The sequence below is a fragment of the Nicotiana tabacum genome, chromosome 6, assembly GCF_000715075.1.
Source record: "Nicotiana tabacum cultivar K326 chromosome 6, ASM71507v2, whole genome shotgun sequence".
NCBI classification, from domain to species: domain Eukaryota; kingdom Viridiplantae; phylum Streptophyta; class Magnoliopsida; order Solanales; family Solanaceae; genus Nicotiana; species Nicotiana tabacum.
Genome location: NC_134085.1, coordinates 146,374,624 through 146,397,230, shown reverse-complemented (window position 1 = coordinate 146,397,230; position 22,607 = coordinate 146,374,624). Strand labels below are relative to the sequence as shown.

The following is a 22,607-nucleotide window of genomic DNA, read 5'->3' as shown; positions in this document are numbered from 1 at the left end:
TATAGGTCTACAAGTACGGAATCTGATACAACAGTCTGAAGAAAACATAAACGATATAGGATAAGAGAGACAAGGGGCTGCGGACGTCAACAACTACCTCGTAACTCCAAATCACTGCCTAGCCTGGAAGGAATCAACGCTCAGGTGCGGACTCTGCTATACCTGAATCTGCATACATGGTGCAGGGAGTAATGTGAGTACTCCGACTCAGTGAGTAATAATTACAAATAATGGCTGAAAGTATGAAAACACGTAAAGGCACAAAGCAATTCCATATCAAGCAGTAAAATCACTTAAAGTAGTAAATCAGTGAAGAAATCAAATGATATTCCTTTTTAAAACAAGTAAAACAGGTAATTTAACAGGTAATTAACAATATCAATCGCTCAGCATAGTATCAGCCCCTCAGGCTCACTCTCAGTACAGTATCAGCCCCTCGGGCTACCTCACAATCACTCAGCATAATGGTCAGCCATTGTTACCTGACCAACTTTCATCAAACAGTGTCATTGTTACCACTGTTTCAAATCACATGGGTACCCGCGCTCACTATGGGTGTGCAGACTCCGGAGGGGCCCCTTACGGCCCAAGCGCTATATCAAGCCACCTCGTGGCATCATCACTCAGCATATCCTCACATCACTCAAGCCACCGCATGGCATAAATAGTATCTCAGGCCCTCGGCCTCATATCACTCAGCATATCCTCACATATGGCCATCGGCCTCACTCAGTCCAGAAATCATCATAAGCCCCTTAGGTATTAGTAAAACAATAGTTCTCAGCCCAAAACATGATGTAGAAATATCATTTAAGTTTCAAATCTGAGTAAAAATGGCTGAGTTTGTAAAACAGTAGATATCAACAGGACTGAGTTCAAATAATAAGTCAAGCAGTAAAGAAACAATGATAAAAATCCCCGAAGGGTTCAAATAGTTGGCACGAAGCCCAAATAAGGCAATCAGCCCAAATCATGATGGTAACAAATGAATTTCAGTCAAATATTCAGTGAAGTCATCAATCGGGATGGACCAAGTCACAATCCCCAGTAGTTAAAAACCCCACGCTCATCATCTAGCGCGTATCTTGCCTCAATATAGCACTACGATGTGCAATCCGGGGTTTCAAACCCTCAGGACATCATTTACAACCATTACTCACCTCGAACTGGCTAATTCTCTAGCTCGCGACGCCTTTGCCCCTCGAATTGGCCTCCACGCACGTCGAATCTATCCAAAATCAGAACGAATACGTCACAATATGCTAAGGGAACAAAGCCCAAGCGAAAACATTCGAAAATATCAAAAACCTCGAAATTAGAAAAACCCGAGCCCTGGGTCCACATCTCGGAATCGGGTAAAATTTACATTTTCAGAATCCTCATACCCTCACGAGTCTAACCATACCAAAATTATTCAATTCCGATACCATTTGGTCCTTCAAATCATCATTTTACATTTTTGAAAGGTTCCACAATTTTCTTCCCAAATTCCATCTCAAATCACTAATTAAATGATGAATTCAGTAATAAATTCATGTATTCTAGCCAAATCTGAGTTAAAATCACTTACACCGATGAATTTCTTGAAAAACCTTCGAAAAATCGCCAAAATCCGAGCTCTCTAGGTCAAAATATTAAATAAAACCCAAAACCTCGTATTTATAGGTACCCCTTAGGTTTCCAGCTCACGCGGCCGCACCAAAACGCACGCGGTCCACGCAAGCCAGTGCGGTCCGTGCAAAGGCAACGCGCAGCCGCACAGGCCTCCTTCTGCAATGACATGCTTTAGTGTTTTGTCCATAAATATTTCTACAGATGTCCAAATTGCGATATCGTTACCTTTCTGGAAACTAGATACAAAGGGCTACAACTTTCGTTTTTGAATCACCCCAAAATTTCTTGTGTATCAAAAGATATGAGCTTCCAAAGTAGGACCAGCAACCTGCAGTTTTCACGACCGCGGCCGCGGCCACTTTGACGCGGCCAGCACTAGGCCAGCGCGCCTAGCATGAAAAGGAGCGCGGTCCGTGCCAAAACTGCTGCTCCCTCCATTTTTTCTAAGTTTCGGGGTGTCCGTACTCGCTCAAAACTCACCCGAAACACACCCGAGGCCCCCGGGACCTCAACCAAAAGCACCAACGCATCCTAAACATTATTCAACCTCGTTCCAATCATCAAAACACCTCGACTAACACTAAAATCATCAAATCACTTCGAATTCAAGCCTATGAATCTCAAGAACTTCCAAATTCCATTTTTGATCAAAAACCCAACCAAACCACGTCCGAATGACCTCAAATTTTGCAGACAAGTCCAAAATGACATAACGAAGCTACAAAAACTCTCGGAATTCCAAAATGTATGTATATATATGTATATGGGATATGGGAAAGGTTATGGCATTATATACGCACCACCACCTGATCAGCTGGTATACGATGATGATTTTGCCCACAGTGGCCGATATGATATGATGGGATGCCCTCAGAGGCTGATGATGTTATGAAACATGTACCTATGCACGACATGACATTGATACGCATATGCATGACACTAAAAGTATTTCACGATTTATTGAGTTATCCAGACTTACAGGTTGAGTCAATTACTCTATATTTCTTCCATGTCTGTTATGCACTTATTTATGTACCTTACATACTCGGTATATTATTCGTACGGACTTCCCTTTTGCCTAGGGACGCTGCGTTTCATGCCCGCAACTCCCGATAGACAGGTCGAGAGCCCTCCAAGTAGGCTTTCAGCTCAGCGAAAAATGTTGGTGCGCTCCATTTGCTTCGGAGTTGCTTGTTTGGTTGGTATGATTTAGATGTGTATTGTTTGGTATGGCGGGACTCTGTCCCGACCTTTATGAAAATTTCATATTCTTAGAGGCTTGTAGACAGATGTCATGTACGTAAGATATTGTATGACCTTGTCGGCCTATATTCAGGGTACGAGTGGTTATTTTGGGCTTGCAGGCCCGTATGTCCTATGTATAGATTGGTATTACATGTTGTATCCTACCTATTTCACGGCAGCCTCTCTGTCTTAGTTATTTATGATATTATGACATAAAAAGATACGTTATATTGGTACTCGGTTGAGCAAGGTACCGGGTGCCCGTCACGGTCCATTGGTTTGGGTCGTGACAAAGACGACCTTCTTGAATGGAGATTTGGAGGAAAAAATCTACATGGAACAACATGAAGGGTTTGTGGTTCCAGATAAAGAAAAGAATGTATATAGACTTGTTAAGTCCCTTTACGGACTAAAACAAGCATCCAAAGAAGGCATGCGAAATTTGACCAAACAATGTTATCAAATGGTTTTAAGATAAATGAATGTGATAAATGTGTGTACATTAAAAATGTTCCAAATCACATAGTCATTGTTTTCTTATATGTAGATGATATGCTGATAATGAGTAATGACATTGCCAACATAAATGCTACTAAGCGTATGCTATCTAGCAAGTTTGATATGAAGGACTTGGGATGTCACGACCCTAAACCGGACCCGGTCGCGATGACGCCTATCGTGAAACTTGGCCAGCCGACACAAACCCCCAAACTAAATAAATAGTTATAATAAATCATGTAAAGTCGTTAATAAGCTAAAAATCACAAAATAAAGAGTAGAATAGAAGAGTGCGGAAACAAACATAGCCCGACATCAGGGTGTCACCAGTCATGAGCATCTACAATACATCTAAGAGTATTAAAAGACTACAGAGTCTGATACAAAACTAGTACAAAGTAAAATAAAGATAGGAAGGAGAAGCATTAGGTTGCGAACGCCGAGCAACTACCTAGTCAACTCCGAACAATCCTGCTGGAAGGTAAATTAGCACTCGCTAGCGTGACCTGAGACACCTGGATATGCACACAGGGTACAGGGAGTAATGTGAGTATGCAAACTCAGTAAGTAATAAAAGTAAAGGAAGCTAAGCGATAAGAAAACACGTAAAACACAACATAATGCTACAAAAAATAGTATAAAACCAGAACAATGCAATAAAACAGTAAAAGCTCGTAAAAACACCTTAGTTCAGTAAAAACCTCTTTAAAACATCTTTCAGTAGTTCAAACGAGTGATGAAAACAAGGAGAAAAAGGATAGAAACATAAGTCAGCCCCTCGTGCAAAATACCAACAGAACCAACCCCTCGGGCTATCTCAGAATCACTCGTATCAGTCCCTCGGGCAATAACATGAAACAACAACAGCCCCTCAGGCAATATTACATCTCACACTAGGTACCCACGCTCACTAGAGGTGTGCAAACTACGGAGGGGCTCCTACAGCCCAAGTGCTATATCAAGCCATCTCGTGGCATAATCAAACTGGCCCTCGGCCTCATAACATGCCACCTCGTGACGTAACAAATTAGGCCCTTGGTCTCAAAATCATGAATCAGTACACACTATTGTGGCACGCAGCCCGACCCCATAATATCCTCACAACACAGGCCCTCGGCCTCACACAGTCAGAAATCTCTCAAGCCACTAGGGCAATAGTAAAACATGATGCTCAGCCCAAAATATCATTTAAAATGTCAAAATGGAGTAAATATGGATGAGTTATGAAAATAGTACAAAACAGCATGACTGAGTGCAAATATGAAGTCAAAATAGTGATGAATAATAGTAAAAATCCCCTAAGGGTCCAAAACAGTTGGCACAAGGCCCAAATATGCATTCAGCCCAGAACATGATAATACTTTCCAAAACACAATGATAGCAAACAGTTTTCAATCAAATACGCGATTTAACAGTCATACGGGACGGACTAAGTCACAATCCCCAGCGGTGCACGATCGCACGCTCGTCATCTAGCGTGTGTGTCATCTCAAAGTAGCACAACGATGTGAGATCCGGAGTTTCATACCCTCAGGACAGCATTTACAATTATTACTTACCTCAATCCGGTTCAAACTCTAGCCCGTGATGCCTTTTCTCCGAGAATCGGCCTCTGGATGCTCCAAATCTACCCAAAACAGATTTATACCATCAAAATATGCTAAGGTAACAAAGTCCACTCGAAAATAACCAATTTACATCAAATATCCCGAAATTGGCCAAACCCGACCCCAGGCCCACGTCTCAAATTCTAACAAAAATTACAAAATTCAGAATCCTTACACTCTCACGAGTTCATACATATCAGATACATCAAAATCCGACCACAAATGACCCCTCAAATCCTCAAATCAAAGTCTTAAATTCTAAGCCCTAACTCTCCCATTTTAGGCTTTAGATTTCACAAATTCCATGTTTAATTAAGTAGAAATCATATTAGGATCGAGTATTATGTCCATAACTCTTATCTCCAAGTGTTTTCCTTTGATTCCCTCTTCAATCTCCCTCAAGAAGCTCCAAAATCGCTCAACAATGGTGGAATTTAGACCCAAAATCGCGGAAGTGGTCTTTTAAACATTCTGCCAAGCGCTAGAAATCCCTTCTTCGCGAACGCGGTCAACGCCTCGCAATCGCGAAGCACAAAATTCCGTTGACCACTTATTCCTTTATCGCGAACGCGACACCCTGTACGCGGACACGATGCCTCAGCTCCTCAACCTATCGTGAACGCGACACCTAGCTCGCGAACGCGAAGCACAATTGGACCTGGACCCAGCTGCTCACCTTTACACTACGCGAACGTGGCATAACCATCGCAAACACGATGAACACTAACCTCAGCCCTTCGCGAATAAGAGACCCCCATCGCGAACGTGAAGGCCAATCCTCCTGCGTCACATCCTAACCCTTTGTGAACGCGAGAGCCCTCTCGCGAACGCGAAGGCCAAACGTCTGCAACACCAACGACAAATTTTCTACAACTTTTCCAACTTGAACTTGATCCGTTCAACCACCTGAAACTCACCTGAGGCCCTCGAGACCTCAACCAAACATGCAAACATATCCCATAACCTCATTCAAACTTGTTCCAACCTTTGGAATGCTCAAAACAACATCAAAACACCAAATTGACATCGGATTCAAGCCTAGGAATTCCAAAAAACTTCCAAATTCCACTTTCGATCAAAAATTCTATCAAACCTCATCCGAATGACCGGAAATTTTGCACATACGTCACAAATGACACCACGGACCTACTCCAACTTCCAGAATTCCATTCCGACCCCTATACCAAAATCTCACATATCAACCAGAAAACGCCAAAATTTCAATTTCGCCAATTCAAGCCTAAATCTATTCCGGACCTTCAAACCCCATTCCGATCATGCTCCTAAGTCCCAAATCTCCTCCCGAAGCTATCCGAACCATCGAAATTTACATCCGCGCCCTTTTACATACATGTCAACATCTGGTTGACTTTTTCAACCTAAGTTTACTTAAAAGAGTTTAAGTGTCTCATTCCTTTCTAAAACCTCTCTGAACCCGAACCAATCAACCTGTTAACACATAATACAGCTGAACAAGACGATAAGAAGCAGAAATGGGGGAAACGGAGCGATAACTCATGAAACAACTGGCCGGGTTGTTATTTGGGAGTTGCTGATTTAATTCTGTGGATTAAGATCCATAAGAATCCTCAAGGTCTGGCATTGTCACAACTCATTATATTAAGACAATAGTTGAAAAATTCAAGCACTTAGGGTTTAAAGTTGCAAAGACTCCAATTGACGTGAATCTTGCATTAGCAAAGAACAAAGGCCAAAACATATTACAATTGGATCATGCTCGTGTGTTGGGATGCTTAATGTCATCATGAATTGTACACGACCAGATATAGCTTGTGCTATAAGTAAATTGAATCAATATACGAGCAATCCAGGTCAATCTCATTGGATGGCAATGAAACAAGTTTTGGGATACTTAGAACATATTCAAGGCTTTGCTTTGCACTACAGTAAATATCCTGCGGTGATTGAGGGATCTTGTGATGCAAATTAGATCACTAGTTCAGCTGATTCGAAGTCCACAAGTGGATATGTATTCACTATTGGTGGAGGAGCGGTATCTTGGAAGTCGTCCAAACAAACTTGTATTGCTCGCTCTACAATGGAGGCTGAATTCATAGCCTTAGATACAGCCGGTGAAGAAGCTGAATGACTCTGGAATTTCTTGGAAGACATTCCATTTTGGCCCAAATCGTTGGCACCAACATGCATACATTGCGATAGTCAAGCTGCAATTGGAAGGGCTGGGAGCGCTATGTATAATGGTAAATCTCGTCATATACGATGAAGACATAAAACTGTTAGGTAATTACTCTCTAGAAGAATTATCACAATTGAGTATGTAAATTCAAGTGATAATGTGTTGGATCCATTTACAAAAGACCTAACTAGAGAGGTAGTTGAGAAATCATCAAGGAGAATGGGACTATGGCCTAAAACAAGTCATTGTGGCGGTAACTCTACCTAGAAAACTGGATATCTCAATCTAGGTTCAACGAGATCAAACAAAGTCATTAATGACTGTTGAACATTGTCAACTAAAATTTTGGTCCATTCTCGTGGTGAGACAATGTTCAGTACCAAGGATAAAACATTAAGGCTTTTTAATGATTTCTAAATTTGATACGGGGTATATCAAATAGTGTATCTACGGGATGACATGTTTAGAAATCACCTATGTAAGTGTGAAGTGTTAGCCGCTTCAAGGAGAACTTTGTAAGGCCAGTTCTCTATGCACATATGAAACCAGGCGGTGTTCATGGCTGAAACGAACACAACAATGAGAACCAAAGACGGTTAAGGATTGGTTGTGTGACTTATGGTTGTCTAGGTATACACCAAAGTTCGACGGTTCAAAGATATCAAATCTACCAATTGACCGAGTATATCCGACATAAGTTCACTACGGAAATTTCAAAGGGAAACCTACTTATCCAGATGCAATTAATCTTTGCTTGCGAACCACACAGTTTTTCATGCATATTTTCGTGATATAGCCATTCGTCATTCATGTGGGAGATTGTTGAGGTTTTAAGTATATTAAATGTCTAAAAGAGGGTGAATGAGAAATGGAGGGAAATGAAAATTTTAAGTGAATTTTAAGTTCCCCCTTTATGAAGGAACATTATCCCATATTGGAAGAGGAAGATGTTTTTAATGGGTATATAAGCAATTGCTCTTCTTCTAGCTCTTAAGAGTTGAGAAGAAGGCAAGCCTCCCTCGAGCCGTCGTCGTTGTCGCTCGCTCGGCTCGGCTTCGGCTTCGGATTTGGTCAAATGATTGATTGATTAATTTTTTGGACCAAATTTGTTTGTTAATAGTAAATATTAACGTATCTTTTAAATCGCGTATAAATTTAATTGTTACTCATTTTAAAGGTAAATTAATATAAATCTTAATAAAGACAACATGACAAATAAATTGAGAGAATTTCCAATGCCAAAATTACATTTCATCCTTAGTAACAGTCATTAAAATAACTCTTAAAAAACATATGCTTTCTAGCACTACAATTACTAAAACCTTTAGTTGCCAATAAAACATTTCCATGAGAAGAAAAAAAAAAGGCAAAAAAAGAACTAGGTAATATGGGTTGGAAATGTTCCTTCGCATTTGGGATATGTCGTTTCCTTTTTCTTCTTTTCCACCATTAGTTGATTGGCAATAAGTGTCATGATTCTCGTCATTTTTCTTGGTCGGTCATAATTCTTATAATTTAATTTCAGTACATGATTCTTTTTTTTTTTTTTGGTCTGAAGTACATGATTCGTTATTCCTGTTGCTTTCATTATTGAGGCTCTGTTTTGGTTTGAAAGTTCTCATATCATTTAATTCGTTAAGTGTTAATATGTGACTCTCAAACAAATAATGGTGCTACACATAAATAAAATAGAATAGAATAGTCCGTATACAAAATTCCAAATTGAGAAAATCTTGGTCAAAATGATCCTGCGTATTTTGTTGTTTTCACTTCCAAGGCGATTTTTGACTTTGACTTTGACTTAAAAATAGATAATTGACCAATGACCATATTTACCCCCCCCCCCCTCCATTTTGTGCTTAGCAGATATTGGTAAAGTTTAGTGCCTTAACGAAAATAGTAGTATATTTCAAGAGAAAGTTTATTTTAAGATAAAATAAGGAGGATAAAGTTAACCTTTCTCGTAAATGCTTTAGAAGTTAAGAGTATAGATAGACCATGTAAAATTAGGAAGAAGGATATTGTTTGCGGTTCTTCCCCTAGTATGCACAAGAAATGTTATATGTACAATTGAATTAGCAAAACTTTAAAATTAGATAGTTTAATTTAAGCATACTAAGTTTTACGATTATTTTGTCAAATTGCTAAAGCTTATTTATAAAAATATCCAATTTTAAGTTTGGTTATTCTATAAATTAGCTTAGATATCTAAAATGACCGTGTATCATTTCAATATTTATATTTACCTCAAAAATACGAGTAATAATTAAATTTGATTTGTGGTTTTAAAGATATGTGATATAGTTCAATACCAATTAATAATCAAGAAATATGAAGTAGAAATGAAAGAAACAAGTGAATCAAACCAATGTTACTTTGCAGTGGCGACTTCAAGTTCAGTGATCTCGAGATGTACCAAGAGCAGTAAAGTAAGAGCAATAAGGATAAGAGGACAATTCTCATGAGTAGTAAGAGAGAAAAGTAGGATAATATATTTTTGCTAATGATTATATGATGTTACAAAATGATTGGGGTCTCATTTATATAATAGGGGAACCCTAAATAAAGTATCTTTCTATTTATAGTAAGGAATATTCTTGATACAACCGTCTAATCGCCTAGTACGGAATCGTACGATCCTATTCCAGGATTTGCGCCATGATCTTGGGGACATGGCAGGAATCTAGCTCATTCTGTTACAAATCCATAACGATGCTATTTCGGGGTCGAGCATACTCGATTTCGGTATTCCTCGTACTCCTATCTCTAAGCATTGCATTTTGTCTTCGAACTCGGATCTGGTCCCTCGAGCTCGAACTCGACCTTATCTGGACTCGGGCTTTGGACGACCTCTCGAGCCTATAAATCGGGTAGCCCCAATTTTCACCGTATACAGATAGTTCCCGCGTTTCATAGAGTATAATTAACGACAAGAAACGAATTGAGTCCTTGACTTTTATCCCGATTTGTCACGACATCATCATCATGATGCAAGCGACTGAGGAGACGAAAGCTTGGAAGCTGGCTTTTCCCGAGGAAAACTTCGAGAACTTTTAGCGAGTCCGGCGGCGGGGAAGATTCTGAGGGTGAAGACACTCCCGCCAATAAGGACCGTGCTGCTTAGGTTTCGTGCTCTTATTAATTTTTTGCTTTCGAGGTTGATCAACCCTTGCGAGGAACTCTCGATCGTGACCTATAACTTCTTGTAAAGAGGTTTATACAAAGCCTTTTTTTTTCCTTCTATGGCTTCTGAATATGTTACCCTTTTGTGCGGGCCAAAGCGCCTTAGCATAAATTCCCTTTGAATGTCCAATGTTTGAGGTGATAATGACCGATAATAAGTTATACCCTCGAACGTTTCCGATCAATGGTCCCCGAATGACCGTTTGAACTTGAGTTTGAGTAGCTCTTAGGCTCAACATTCGATGAGGTAAGGTAGCTCTTGGGCTTGATAGTTGAGTGAGTGCATGCTCGAACTTGAAATGAAAATAGCCTTTAGGCCTTATGGCCAAGTGAGGACATGCTCGAACTTGAGACGAGGTGGCCCTTGGACTCGAAAGATAATCCCCGAGTTAGAATTTTCTCGAACTCGGGTAGCCCTTGGGCTTAGTAGTCAAGTGAGTACTTGCTCGAACTCGAAATGAAGTTAACCCATAGGCTTTATGGATAGTCCCCGAGTGAGGGTTCGCTCGAACTTGGGTTAAGAAAGTCCTTGGGCTTTTATGATCGAGTGAGGACTTGTCGAACCCGAAATAGAGTTAGCCCTTAGGCTTCTTTATATTGGCCCTTAGGCTCTTTTATATCGGCCCTTAGGCTCTTTTAGGTTGGCCCTAAGGCTCTATTAGGTTGGCCCTAAGGCTCTTTTATATTGGCCCTTAGGCTCTTTTAGGCTGGCCCTTAGGCTCTTTTATATCGGGCCGATTCGGCCTCTAATGCGGCTATAATTTTTCCCTCTTTTTGGCAAAAAGACTTATTGAAAATTTCTTTATGTCTTAGCATGTGTTTTTTGTACCCGTTGGGTTTTTCGAGGGTTCAATCAATCAGAATCCGTTCGTGTTAATGCCTATTGAGGCTTTTTCGAAGGCTGATGTTATCGAAGCCTTTAAATTATTCGAGGGCTGATTTTATCGAATCCCTTCTTGCTTTTGCCGAGGGTAGCGAGTTTAACCGTTTTTTCGAAGTATTTGAAGGCCTTTAATTTATGACGGAAGTCGGACGTCTCCGAGCCGCATTGTTTCGATCGTAGCCTTTTACATGACTGTAGTCTTTAATATGGCTGTAGCCTTTGGGTATGTCTCTTGCACTTGTTTCTCGGTAGCCTTTCAAACTTGTCCGAAAGGTTAGTCCCCGAGTATGATGGCCTTGGCTTGTATATCGGGGGTGCCTCTTTGAGGTCTTATGATTTCGAACTTGGATAGCTCAAGTAGGTAGTCCCCGAGTGTTCGAGGTATGCTCGCACTTGGGTTAATATAGCCCTTGGGCTTTTGTATTTGTTACGGATTTCGGACACCCTCGATCCGCGTTAACTCGGTCGTAGCCTTTTTAGTTTGGAGCTTGTCCTTTGGGCTTATCTTCCGTTTCACTTCGAGCTGGACCGAAGAATTAGCCCCCGAGTGGAGTGGCCGTGGCCCGTAAAATCGAGGATCGCCTTTAAGGTCTTATGGTCTCGAAATGTTAGCAGTTTGAACTTCTATTGTGATCGGCCCTTAAGCCTTTTTACATAATAAATCAAGAGTATGAAATAGAAAATTTTTCTAGAAGCATGAGATATCGGCAAGGAAAGATACTTCTCTCAATATACGATTATACATGTGCGCATGTTTGATGTTAGGGCTCGAGTAACTTATATGGGCACGACTCATCTGACCGTTTGACCCTTACAACATTTTCCTATCGAGGCCCCGTTGTCATGAAGTAACTTCCTTGCAATAAAGCGGACATTCGAGGGTAATGCCTCCCAGATCTCGAGGCTTATTTCAGGGAACCTCAGTTACCGTTGAACTACCCTAAGTCAACATGAACAATAGTTGTCTCATTAAAAATCTTGTCGGAAAAACCCATTTGGGACAAAACCGGTCCAAGGAAAAAAGAGTGCAACGCGTGCTTTCAGATTCAAAGCTTCGTGTCGATCCTTATCGATAGCCTGTAAGTGTTAGTCTAACAAATAGAGAGAATCAGAATGGGGTCGTACATTTATTTGGATTTTGGATATTTAAAATGTTCTTCCTCGACATTAGACCCTCGTGAATTTTTACCTCGACCATTTCTCCTCTCATTTTGTGCGAAGCTTCACCCAGACCTGCTGCCTCTATGGTTTCCGTTGTACGGTTGATATCGATCTCTATTCGACCTCGGCTCTCGATCGACGTCCCCTTTGATCCTAACCATGGGCCTGCTAGGATAAACGGACCCCGAATGAGTCCCCAATTGACCATCTTCGACTCTAATCTTTGACTGGTACCAATTATGCACGTCGGCCCAAGTGATAGCCGGGTACTCGAGCAAACTTTACTTCAACTGATGCAAAGCTATAGAACTCCGAGTGTTGAAACCTTGAGTAAAAGCTTGAACGGCCCAGTCATCGGTGACCGGAGGCAAATCCATTCTCTCCGCTTGGAACCGATATACGAATTCCCTGAGCATCTCGTTTTCTTTCTGCCTTACCTTGAAAAGGTCCGACTTCCTCGTTGCAATTTTAATGGCTCTGGCGTGTGCTTTTACAAAAGAATCTGCAAACATATCAAACGAACCAATAGGATTAGGGGTAAGTTATGATACCATATCAAGCACCCTTGGAAAGAGTCTCCCCGAACTTCTTCAGCAGTGCAGATTCCAATTTCGTCATCTTCCAACTCGTTTCCTTTGATGGCGCACGTATACGAGGTGACGTGTTCATTCGGATCGGTCATCCCGTTATACTTGGGAATCTCGGGCATATGAAACTTCTTGGGAATTGGCTTTGGAGCCGCACTAGGGGGGAAAGGGTCTTTGCATGAACTTTTTAGAATCTAGTCCTTCTAAGATCGGGGGTGTCCCCGGTATTTGATCAACACGGGAGTTATAAGTCTCTACTTTTTTGTCATTATCCTTGTTCTTCTTCTCCCCGGATTTGATTCTCTTGGTGAGTTCCTCGAGCATCCTCATAATTGTGGGGTCTATCCCCGAGCCATCTTCGTTTGATCTCTCTAATGCTAGTTCAACACGTCGAGTGTTCCCCGGTTCAGCTATACTCGGAGTTTTATTCTGACTCTGAAGTTGGGCGATGGCAATCTGTTTAGCTTGCAGCATCTCGAATATCACTTGGAGGCTGACTCCCCCATCTCCTATTCCTTGTGTTGCTTGGCCACCATATCTGACTTCCCTGCGTATACTTCCTCCGGGGTTTATCGGTGGTATACCGACCCCTACATTGTTGTTTTCCCCATAAAATCCAAGACCGTCATCGCCGTGCACGGGAGCATTTTGTGAGTTTGACATGTTTTAACCTGTAAAGAAAGATTCTTTGACAAGAACAAGTGTAAAAATAACGCGTGTTATCAAAATCAGTACTGAAATAATCACTATTATCTTTAGCTCTGAGCGCCAAACTGTTTACCTCGAAAATATGAGTAACAATTAAATTTGATTTGTGGTTTTAAAGATATGTGATTTAGTTCAATACCAATTAATAATCAAGAAATATGAAGTAGAAATGAAAGAAATAAGTGAATCAAACCAATGTTACTTTGTAGTGGCGACTTTGAGCTCAATGACCTCGAGATGAATCAAGAGCAGTAAAGTAAGAGCAATAAGGATAAGAGGACAATTCTGATGAGTAGTAAGAAAGAAAAGTAGGATAGTATATTCTTGCTAATGATTAGATGATGTTACAAAATGATTGGGGTCCCCTTTATATAATAGGGGAATCCTAAATAAGGTATCTTTCTATTTACAGCAAGGAATATTGTTGATAAAACTGTCTAACCGCCTAGTACAGAATCGTACGATCCTATTCCGGGCATTGCATTCTGTCTTCGAACTCGGATCTGGTCCCTCGAGCTCAAACTCGACCTTACCTTGACTCGGGCTTTGGACGACCTCTCGAGCCTATAAATCGATAGCTCCGATTTCCACCGTATACAATTTAACTTTGTGTTATAGCCTTTCTGAAAATATTTGACCTAAATCAGTAGAATTAGATATAAAGAATAAAAAGTAGATAAATAGGTCTGTGCTAAAATTTAGAAACAATTTAATGGGAACTTGTAAAAAGGAAATTAATACTGCACAAAATAATTATGTGATCAAAATTCACGAAATATATTAGACTTCTCTTTAAGCGTGTCAATTAATTATTTATTTCTAAATCGTTTTCGATGACGGATTCCGTATACTTCAATTACTTTACGCTACTAAATTCTTATTTAAAAGAGACATGTAGCATTTCATAAAGAATTGATCAACAATAAATGCCAATGTCTTAAATTATCCAGCTCTCATATTTTAATGTATGTAAAGGGACCGGTTTTCTGTGATTAATATGAGTTTATATGGGTCTATAAACTTTATTAAAACCACAAATTAGCTTTGACAGTCTGAATTTCTAAGAAATACACTATCGTTTGCTCTGGTTCAATTAACTTCATCAATTGTTATTTAAGTTACATTACACAAAGTCTAAAGATAAGCGCACCATACAAATTTGTGTTACGTCATCTATTACATACATTAGTGAGGGACACAAGTATCTTTATTAAGGTTTACCTCCCTATTGTATTAATAAGGTTTACCTCCCTATTGTATTAATAGAATCTGACTCTAATACCATATTTATAAGCTCATAGTACAATTATCCATTTTGGCCCTATTGTCTGAATTTATCCTTTAGGTTGTCTCAAAGTGCTCGTATAATGAAAACTACTTCTATATCATATATGTCCAACATTATTCTTTTCCTTTCTAATATAGGAATTTCTTGTCATATGTATTTCGTCTTGGAAATTAAAGCTTGCTAACTTAGAGAATTGACAGTTCTTAATCCATTGTTATTAACTCATTCTCCGTCATAAGCGTCCAATCTTATTTCAAATTCCACCTCTTATATTATCACATCTTAAAGTTGCGCATGAAGTATGAGTTAACTCAGTATATTTTTTCTCAATGAACGATACTAGTCGTCCTCCATTATTTTTTATGAATGGTTATTTGTAGATATTTTTTGGATGTCTCTAGAGTATAAAAATTTCTTTATACTATAGGTATATATATAAAATAAACGTATCAACACAAGTTATATATTTTTAATTACCTTTAGAATGCATTTCGTGAACATTCGTATTGGATTTTTGAAAATTTTCTGAAGGGTTATTTTTGGTTTTTGAATTACAGTTTAATTGATTTCTTTGTCCAATATACTTGAAACAAATTAACACGATTGTTTCTAATTATTGACAAACTTTTCTAGTCCAAGCAAGCCTTGTTCTGAATATTTTAAAACATGAGTAAGAATAACTGTTGACATTTATTCATTAAGAGACATGAAACTTGAATTATTTATGAGACATATCACGTTTACGACCAAACAAAATAAACCATTTAAGGTCGATATTACCTATTAAGCACACAAAAGTAAATAAGAATAAATGTTAGCATGGAAGCCAATTTAAGTAGCATAATTAATTGTGAATTAACTGTTGGCATGGAGCCAATTTAAGCACACATAATTAATTGAGAATAACTGCCACTCTCTCCTGTCACTTTAATTGATTTTTTTGGCTATTTTTACGCATATTAAGGAATTTACTTTTTAACATTAATTAACAATAAAATTGACCATATTAATCTTAACTTGTACATTAAAAATATAATAAATACCCCCATGCTCTTTATTCCAAGGATAACTTTGAAAAAAAAGTTAATTCCTTTTTCTTGATGTCTGAAAAAGTCAAATAAAGTGGACCGCAAAAAAACCAAAAAATCAATTGAAGTGGACCGAAGGGAGTAGCATGTAGTCACACTTAATTCGATGTATAGTACAACAACAATATCCAAAAGTGGATTCAGGATTTAACTAGATGAGTTCGACTTTTAAATACTGTTAGCATTAAACTCGTTATAATTTTAAAATTACGATTTCAAATATAATATTTATGAATTCTTACCAATTTTCACATAAAAATTTATATTTTGTGTCAAAAATATTAGGGTCGGATGAACCGATGCAGAAGTACCGGAACCATCCGACTGACAATGAATCAATTTCAAGCAAGTTGAGGCGATTATAATTTATATGGATATTCAATGTCTAAGTCGCTCAATTTAATCCGTCTCATTTTCACGTATTAAATAAAAGATATTGAGAAATAAGGACCCGTTTGGCCATGAGTTTTGTCAAAATAAATTTGGGATTTATTTGGCAAACTCATGTTTGGCTATAAATTTTGCCCACATTTTGGCAAAATTCCAAATCTCAAACCCAAATCCCAAAATTACCCCAATTGCTGATTTTCGGCAAAAATCTCAAACTTGGGAATTATATATATGTTTTTTCAAAATAAAATTGGGAATTATGTTTTGAAAACGTATGTCCAAATATATTTTTATCTTCAAACCAAACTTTATCTAAATCAAATTTTTCAAAACAAATTTGAAAATACACGGCTAAACGTTGGCTAAGAAAAAGGAGAAAAGATCTAACTCCGTTCAGAAAAAAAGCTGAAAATAATAATAATAATAATAATAATAAAAGAAAAACAGGAGGGGGGGAGTTCTGTAATGAGACAGTTGTGGGCGAAAATAGGGTGGCGCACAATAGAAAAAAGTGAATAATAAAAGTACTTTTGTACCAAAGAGACCACACAACACACACACAGAAGAGGACCAGAAGCCTATTAGTTACTAGTCTCGAAATCTCGTTTCTCGGGCCATCCGTAATCACGAACATCAAGACAATTTCCCTTTTTATTTTTTTTCTTCTCAATTATTTCCTTTTTCTTTTATGATAAAAATATTTCCAAGTTTAGGTCCTTCTTCTTTCATTAATTACACCTTCTATCTCAGTTTTTAATTTAATGGTCCGTCCTTTATATTTTTGGCTCAAAGGGAAAGAAAGAGAGGGAGAGAGTGTTGTCTCTGTTACATTTCATTTCCCATCCATTCAATTTCATTGAAACAAGCCGGACCCATGTGAGCACAATCTTCTTTTGCCCTTCAATTTTACATTTTTTGTTTGTGATTTATACATTTTCATGTTAAATGATCGTAAATTTTGAATTTTTATTTCTTGGTTGTTTGTGATTATCCTTTGAATGTGATAATGAGTTGATGTCTAACGTATTCACAGTCGTCATCCTGATGGTGTGTTTTTCAATTTTCGGTGCAAAATTGATTTTGCGTAGGGTTCATATTTCTATGCAGAGGTATAATAGTATTAGAATAGAGGGGTGTGGTGGGGGTTAATTTGGGGGGTGGGGGTGGTTACCCTTAATTGAAATTGAAGTATGAGAAGTTATATGATGTGGGGGAGACCAGGTTCAATGGGAGTGGATTGGGATCCATGCTGGATCTATTGTTTTTTTGTAATGTTAGAGATAGTATAATTGTTTTTCTTGTTGGTAAAGTGATGGCTATTATTTTAATCCATATTAACTCATCTTGGTAGTCGTGTTTTGTGTTTGTTTAACTTAATGCAATTTGTGTTATTTATTTATTTAGGTATTATGAAGGATGGAATAATTTATAACACATTGCCTAGGGCATAAAAAGATGATTTCTTGATGTGGGGTTTCATGGGGTGAACTCAAGGTATCAATGGGTAGTTTCATTGATGATGATGAAGAAGGAGAATGTCAATTTTTCGATGCCCCAGATACCATTTCCCAGGTATCTGATATCTGCACCCGGATTCCCAAATCTATTGACAATGATGCCAGCTACCAGTACGATATGTGGGTTAGAACTCCCAGAAGTGTTGGAGAGCGGCGTAGGAAATTCCTTAGTCGGATGGGCTTAAGTGTAGATGGAATGTTTGGAGAAGATCCAGTAGATTTATGCGGAAGCTCCGAATTTGATTTCTGTAGTGGAGAGATTGAAAGAATAATGGAGAGCAGTGGAGCCGTTTTACGGACTTCAGTTTTTAAGGACGAATTATCATCTTACCAGTCTGGATTGTGTGGGGAAGCTTTGGGTTCATCTAAAAATTTGGGTTCAAATGGGAACTACTTATGTAGAAGTGGGAATGTTAATAGTGGAGTAGGATGCAGTGTGCATGTTGGGGCAGAGAATGACCAGCAAAGTAATAACAGAGCTGTCAGATTGGAACGACTGCTAATGTCTCGCGAGCCTGAGAACTCTCCATGTATGTCCCGCGTGATTGGGAAACATGGACACGGAGAACTTCATAAAAATGGAGACTCTCCGAGGAAACTGAATGGAGTTAAGAGTCGGTTACTAAGTAGGCTACGGTCATTTACATGCGTCGCAAATGGCGAAGGGAGATGTTGTGATTCGACGGACAACAGCTCCGACCCTGTTCAGAGGCCTAGAGCTCAGAGGGTTAAGGTTCGCCATTGTAGGAAGCAGCTAAAGGAACTCTCTGCCCTTTTCATGGGGCAGGATATCCAGGCTCACGAGGGTTCAATTTTAACTATGAAATTCAGTTTTGATGGGCAGTACCTAGCTAGTGCTGGTGAAGATAAGATTGTGCGGGTGTGGAAAGTGGTTGAAGATGAGAGATCCAATGAAATTGATATTCCGGAGTTAGATCCTTCATGTATGTATTTCACAGTGAATCATCTTTCTCAACTGGCTCCTCTGGCGACAGAGAAAGACAGAAGTAATAAGTTGAAGGGCCTTAAGAAAACAACAGACTCGGCCTGTGTCATTTTCCCCCCAAAAGTCTTCCGAATTCTGGAAAAACCACTGCATGTGTTCCAAGGGCATACTGGGGAGATATTGGATCTTTCATGGTCAAAGAATAATGTAAGCTTCTTAGAATGTCTTTGATTAACAATTTTCTGAATGATTCTGAAAGTAATCTCATTTCTTATTTTATGTATTGTTTCAGCAGTGTTTGCTATCATCATCAACTGACAAAACTGTTCGTCTGTGGCAAGTTGGACATGATCTGTGCCTCAGAGTTTTTTCACATAGTAATTACGGTATGAGCCGACTCCACTCTAGTATACTTTTGTGACTCAGCGTGTGTTAATCGTGATAAGCCGTTCTATTACATGTCTGTAGTGTTTGAGTTTCATGCGGCATTATTCTCTTTGGTTTTGCAGTGACTTGCATACAGTTTAACCCCGTGAATGATGAATGCTTCATCAGTGGATCAATAGACGGGAAAGTTCGAATTTGGGCCGTTAACAGCTGTCAAGTATTGGATTGGACTGATATCAGGGACATAGTGACTGCTGTTTCCTATCGTCCTGATGGAAAGGTTTACAATTTTCCCTTTTTAGTCATTGCACTTAAGTAAAGATCAGAACTTTGAGCAACTTATTGAACAAATTATCTGCTTCGCATAGGGTGGGATTATTGGCTCTATGGCAGGCACTTGCCGTTTTTTCAATGTAGAAGGTAATGGTCTCTCTTATCTTTGTGGTATTTGTTAGTTGTTGTGTATCTCGCAGAGTCAGATTTTTAATTTATGGCATTGCACAATACTACGTGTCAAGTTGTTGCTCTTGTTTAGATGGAATGTGGCAGTTGATTGGCCTTCATTTGGTTTTAGGAAATGATAACGTTTTGCTAGTTATTGGGAATTGCTTATTCTCTTTTTCTGTTTCTCGTCTCTTTTCCTGTGCGGTGACAGCGGTTGCGCTTACCATCAGCACTTCTTGGTGTATTGACTTCCTGGACATGTTCCAGCTTTTTGCTGGTTGGTCTTACTTAAGCCATCTTTTATTAGTAATTCTTCATAAATCATATAATAAATGTAAAGAAAAGGCATATCTTCATGAGAGCACAATTACCTGAGTAGTATTACTATTTGTAGCTATCATGATTATTATATCTTAGTGATGTGCTTATTTCTGGAGTATGTCAAATGTGATTGCAAGATTACAAGGAATGTCTAGGAATATTACGACTCAGTATTCTGGTCCATGCTTTTACTGCTAAGATGTGCAATGAGTTGAGACAAAGCTGTACTGTGACAGGTCACGAGATCCACTTAGAGGAGCAGATGTGCTTGGCCAATAAAAAGAAGTCAATTTGCAAAAGGATTACTGGCTTTCAGGTAACAATATATCACCAAACCACAGTCTGTAGTTCTGATCATATTAATTTTCTGATTTACCTTGTAATGAGATGCCAATGTAATGTTTCTTTGCAGTATCTGCCGCAAGACCCATTTAAAGTAATGGTTACTTCTGCTGACTCTCATGTCAGAATCCTAGATGGCATCAATGTGATCGGCAAGTACAAAGGTTTGTTCCCTTTTCTTATTTCAGATAGCAACCCATTTGATTTCTGTTTCCCTGTCATTTGAGGACCTTGTGCTTGCTCTATAACGGCAATGAAAATTGATATGTGATTTTGTATGATCGTGGGACATAGAGTATACTTATTTTGTTTTTGACTTGGGTACTTGTTGTGATCTCTCCATTGTAGTTTCTAGTTTTAGCTACTTGTAGCTCCTTATCCTTTACTGTTTTCTAATTTACTGCTGCTCTGCTCTCTAGGCCAGCGGAATGCAGGAAACCATCTCTCTGCCAGTTTCACCTCAGATGGGAAGCATATTATCTCTGCATCTGAAGATTCTAATGTCTACGTATGGAACTGTGACATTCGCAAAGATGATTATGTTTCGCAACCTAAAGTGGTGAAGTCATCTGAGTTCTTCTCCAGTGATGTCTCCATTGCAATACCTTGGTCCGGCTTGAAAACTGTAAATCCAGATAATGGATGGCACTCTGGAGGAGGACTAAGTCAAACTCCAAATAGCCTATTACCCTTTATGGCCTCTCCTTATCTTTCCTTGGGCCGTGAAATGTTCCTTGAGGCAATTCCTAAGGGATCAGCAACCTGGCCTGAAGAGAAGCTTCCCGTGTCAAGTCCTCGGTCTGTGTCTTCTCGGATGTGCAGATCTGAATACAAGCTTCTAAAAAGTTCTTGCCAGAGTTCATCCAATTCTCATGCTTGGGGTTTAGTTATTGTTACTGCCGGCTACGGTGGGCGAATAAGGTCATTCCATAATTATGGATTGCCTCTGCCACTTTGACAAATAGTGATGTAAAGGGGTTTCTGGAACTGGAAGGTATCTCCTCTTTTGGGAGAATTTACATTGTGGCTGGCCTACTTGAGAACATAACAATTTTTTCCCTAGGGCTTGCAGGGAAGGATTCAACAGTTCATGTTGCAATTTCTTACGCAATGAAAAATGATGTTTGACTGGCCCCTCTAGGTATTTAATAGCATGTTCAAATAGGTGGTTGTGTGCCGTGCTCCTGCCACTAATTGGTAAATATCCTCTGGCTTGGTTCTGGAGATATCTTTTAATTCTAACTTACTGGAGATGGCATATATGTGGCAAATGGAAGGAGTTTTACCTGCACAACTAGAGGTAATATTTATATAAATATATCCTGTATTGCTGAGGGACCTTGTAGAGGGGCCTCTTTCTTTTTGTTCTCTGCATGAGACTGGGAAAATGTGTGGTGGGTGAAATTCTCTTTGAGGAATTGAGGAGAACTTCATTTTTATGGTAAGTTGGCTGGTCAGAATGATTGAGCTATTGTCCGCCATCTGGTTCATTGAAGACGGGATTAACCACATCACAGCTGTGAGAAGGCTAGGGTGGGCAGCTTGTTGGAGCATTGGTTTTTAGCTGCGTAATTGTACCTGAATCCGAGCTACTACTAATGTGATAATGCTTTCAGGCAAGTGTGCTCTCTCTATCTCTATTTGGAATAGCAGGCTCTTCTTTTTCTGGTAAAGTGGGAATTAGAGGTGTATGCCAAGGACATTGGGGTTACACTAACATATAGGTGGCATTTCCAATTTATATCTTTAAAATAGATTTAGTAGTGTCACAGTCGATGATTCAACACATATGAAATCGACACACAGTCACTTTGTTGTTAGTTATGTACAAAGTAGTTAGTTAGTGTATATGCAGTGAGCTAAGCGCTCTCCTTCAAAGTCAGAAATCAAAATAACACCAACTGAACCTTGTGTTGAGGTTCATCAATTTTTGGTATCCAAGTATTCTCGTTGAAGTTCCTGAAACCGAAACCTGCTTATTGCTTATTTTTTCGCTAGTACTTTGGTGAATATGAACAGGCTATCGTGTATCATGTAGTAATTAATAATTGAGATTCTCGCCAACTAGCTTGTATCATGGGACAAATAATTGAACGCATATTCCAGAAATAGTCTACAAAATTCTTTTAGCCAACTTGCGAGGATTGAGTCCATGAATTCCTAAAGCACTAGTTAGAGTTAGTTAAGTTGGTGAGAATCATTGGTAAAGCACTTGGCTGAATTCTGACCTTGTGTGGTAA

The 22,607-nt window shown here is 39.1% G+C and overlaps 1 protein-coding gene across 2 annotated transcripts; it reads left to right on the top strand.

Annotated features, from left to right (window-relative positions):
- The first annotated feature begins 16,952 nt into the window (after window positions 1–16,952).
- Window positions 16,953–22,332, top strand: LOC107769720 (uncharacterized). Of its 2 annotated transcripts, none has more exons than XM_016588960.2 (8): window positions 16,953–17,286; window positions 17,815–19,080; window positions 19,169–19,259; window positions 19,383–19,540; window positions 19,629–19,680; window positions 20,262–20,341; window positions 20,438–20,531; window positions 20,787–22,332. In XM_016588960.2, the coding sequence occupies exons 2-8, from the start codon at window positions 17,911–17,913 to the stop codon at window positions 21,323–21,325; spliced, it is 2,184 nt and encodes a 727-aa protein (XP_016444446.1). In that variant the 5' UTR covers window positions 16,953–17,286; window positions 17,815–17,910; the 3' UTR covers window positions 21,326–22,332. The 2 variants fall into 2 exon arrangements, with proteins under 2 accessions (XP_016444446.1, XP_016444445.1); XM_016588959.2 differs by having other exon boundaries at window positions 17,149–17,286; window positions 19,166–19,259.
- Window positions 22,333–22,607: the final 275 nt, after the last annotated feature.

Bases quoted from the DNA above. Each gene is read 5' to 3' on its own strand.
- LOC107769720 (XM_016588959.2), top strand. From the start codon at position 17,911: ATGGGTAGTTTCATTGATGATGATGAAGAAGGAGAATGTCAATTTTTC. The intron at 20,342-20,437 runs GTAACAATATAT...GTTTCTTTGCAG, and splicing joins AAAGGATTACTGGCTTTCAG to TATCTGCCGCAAGACCCATT. The intron at 20,532-20,786 runs GTTTGTTCCCTT...TCTGCTCTCTAG, and splicing joins TGTGATCGGCAAGTACAAAG to GCCAGCGGAATGCAGGAAAC.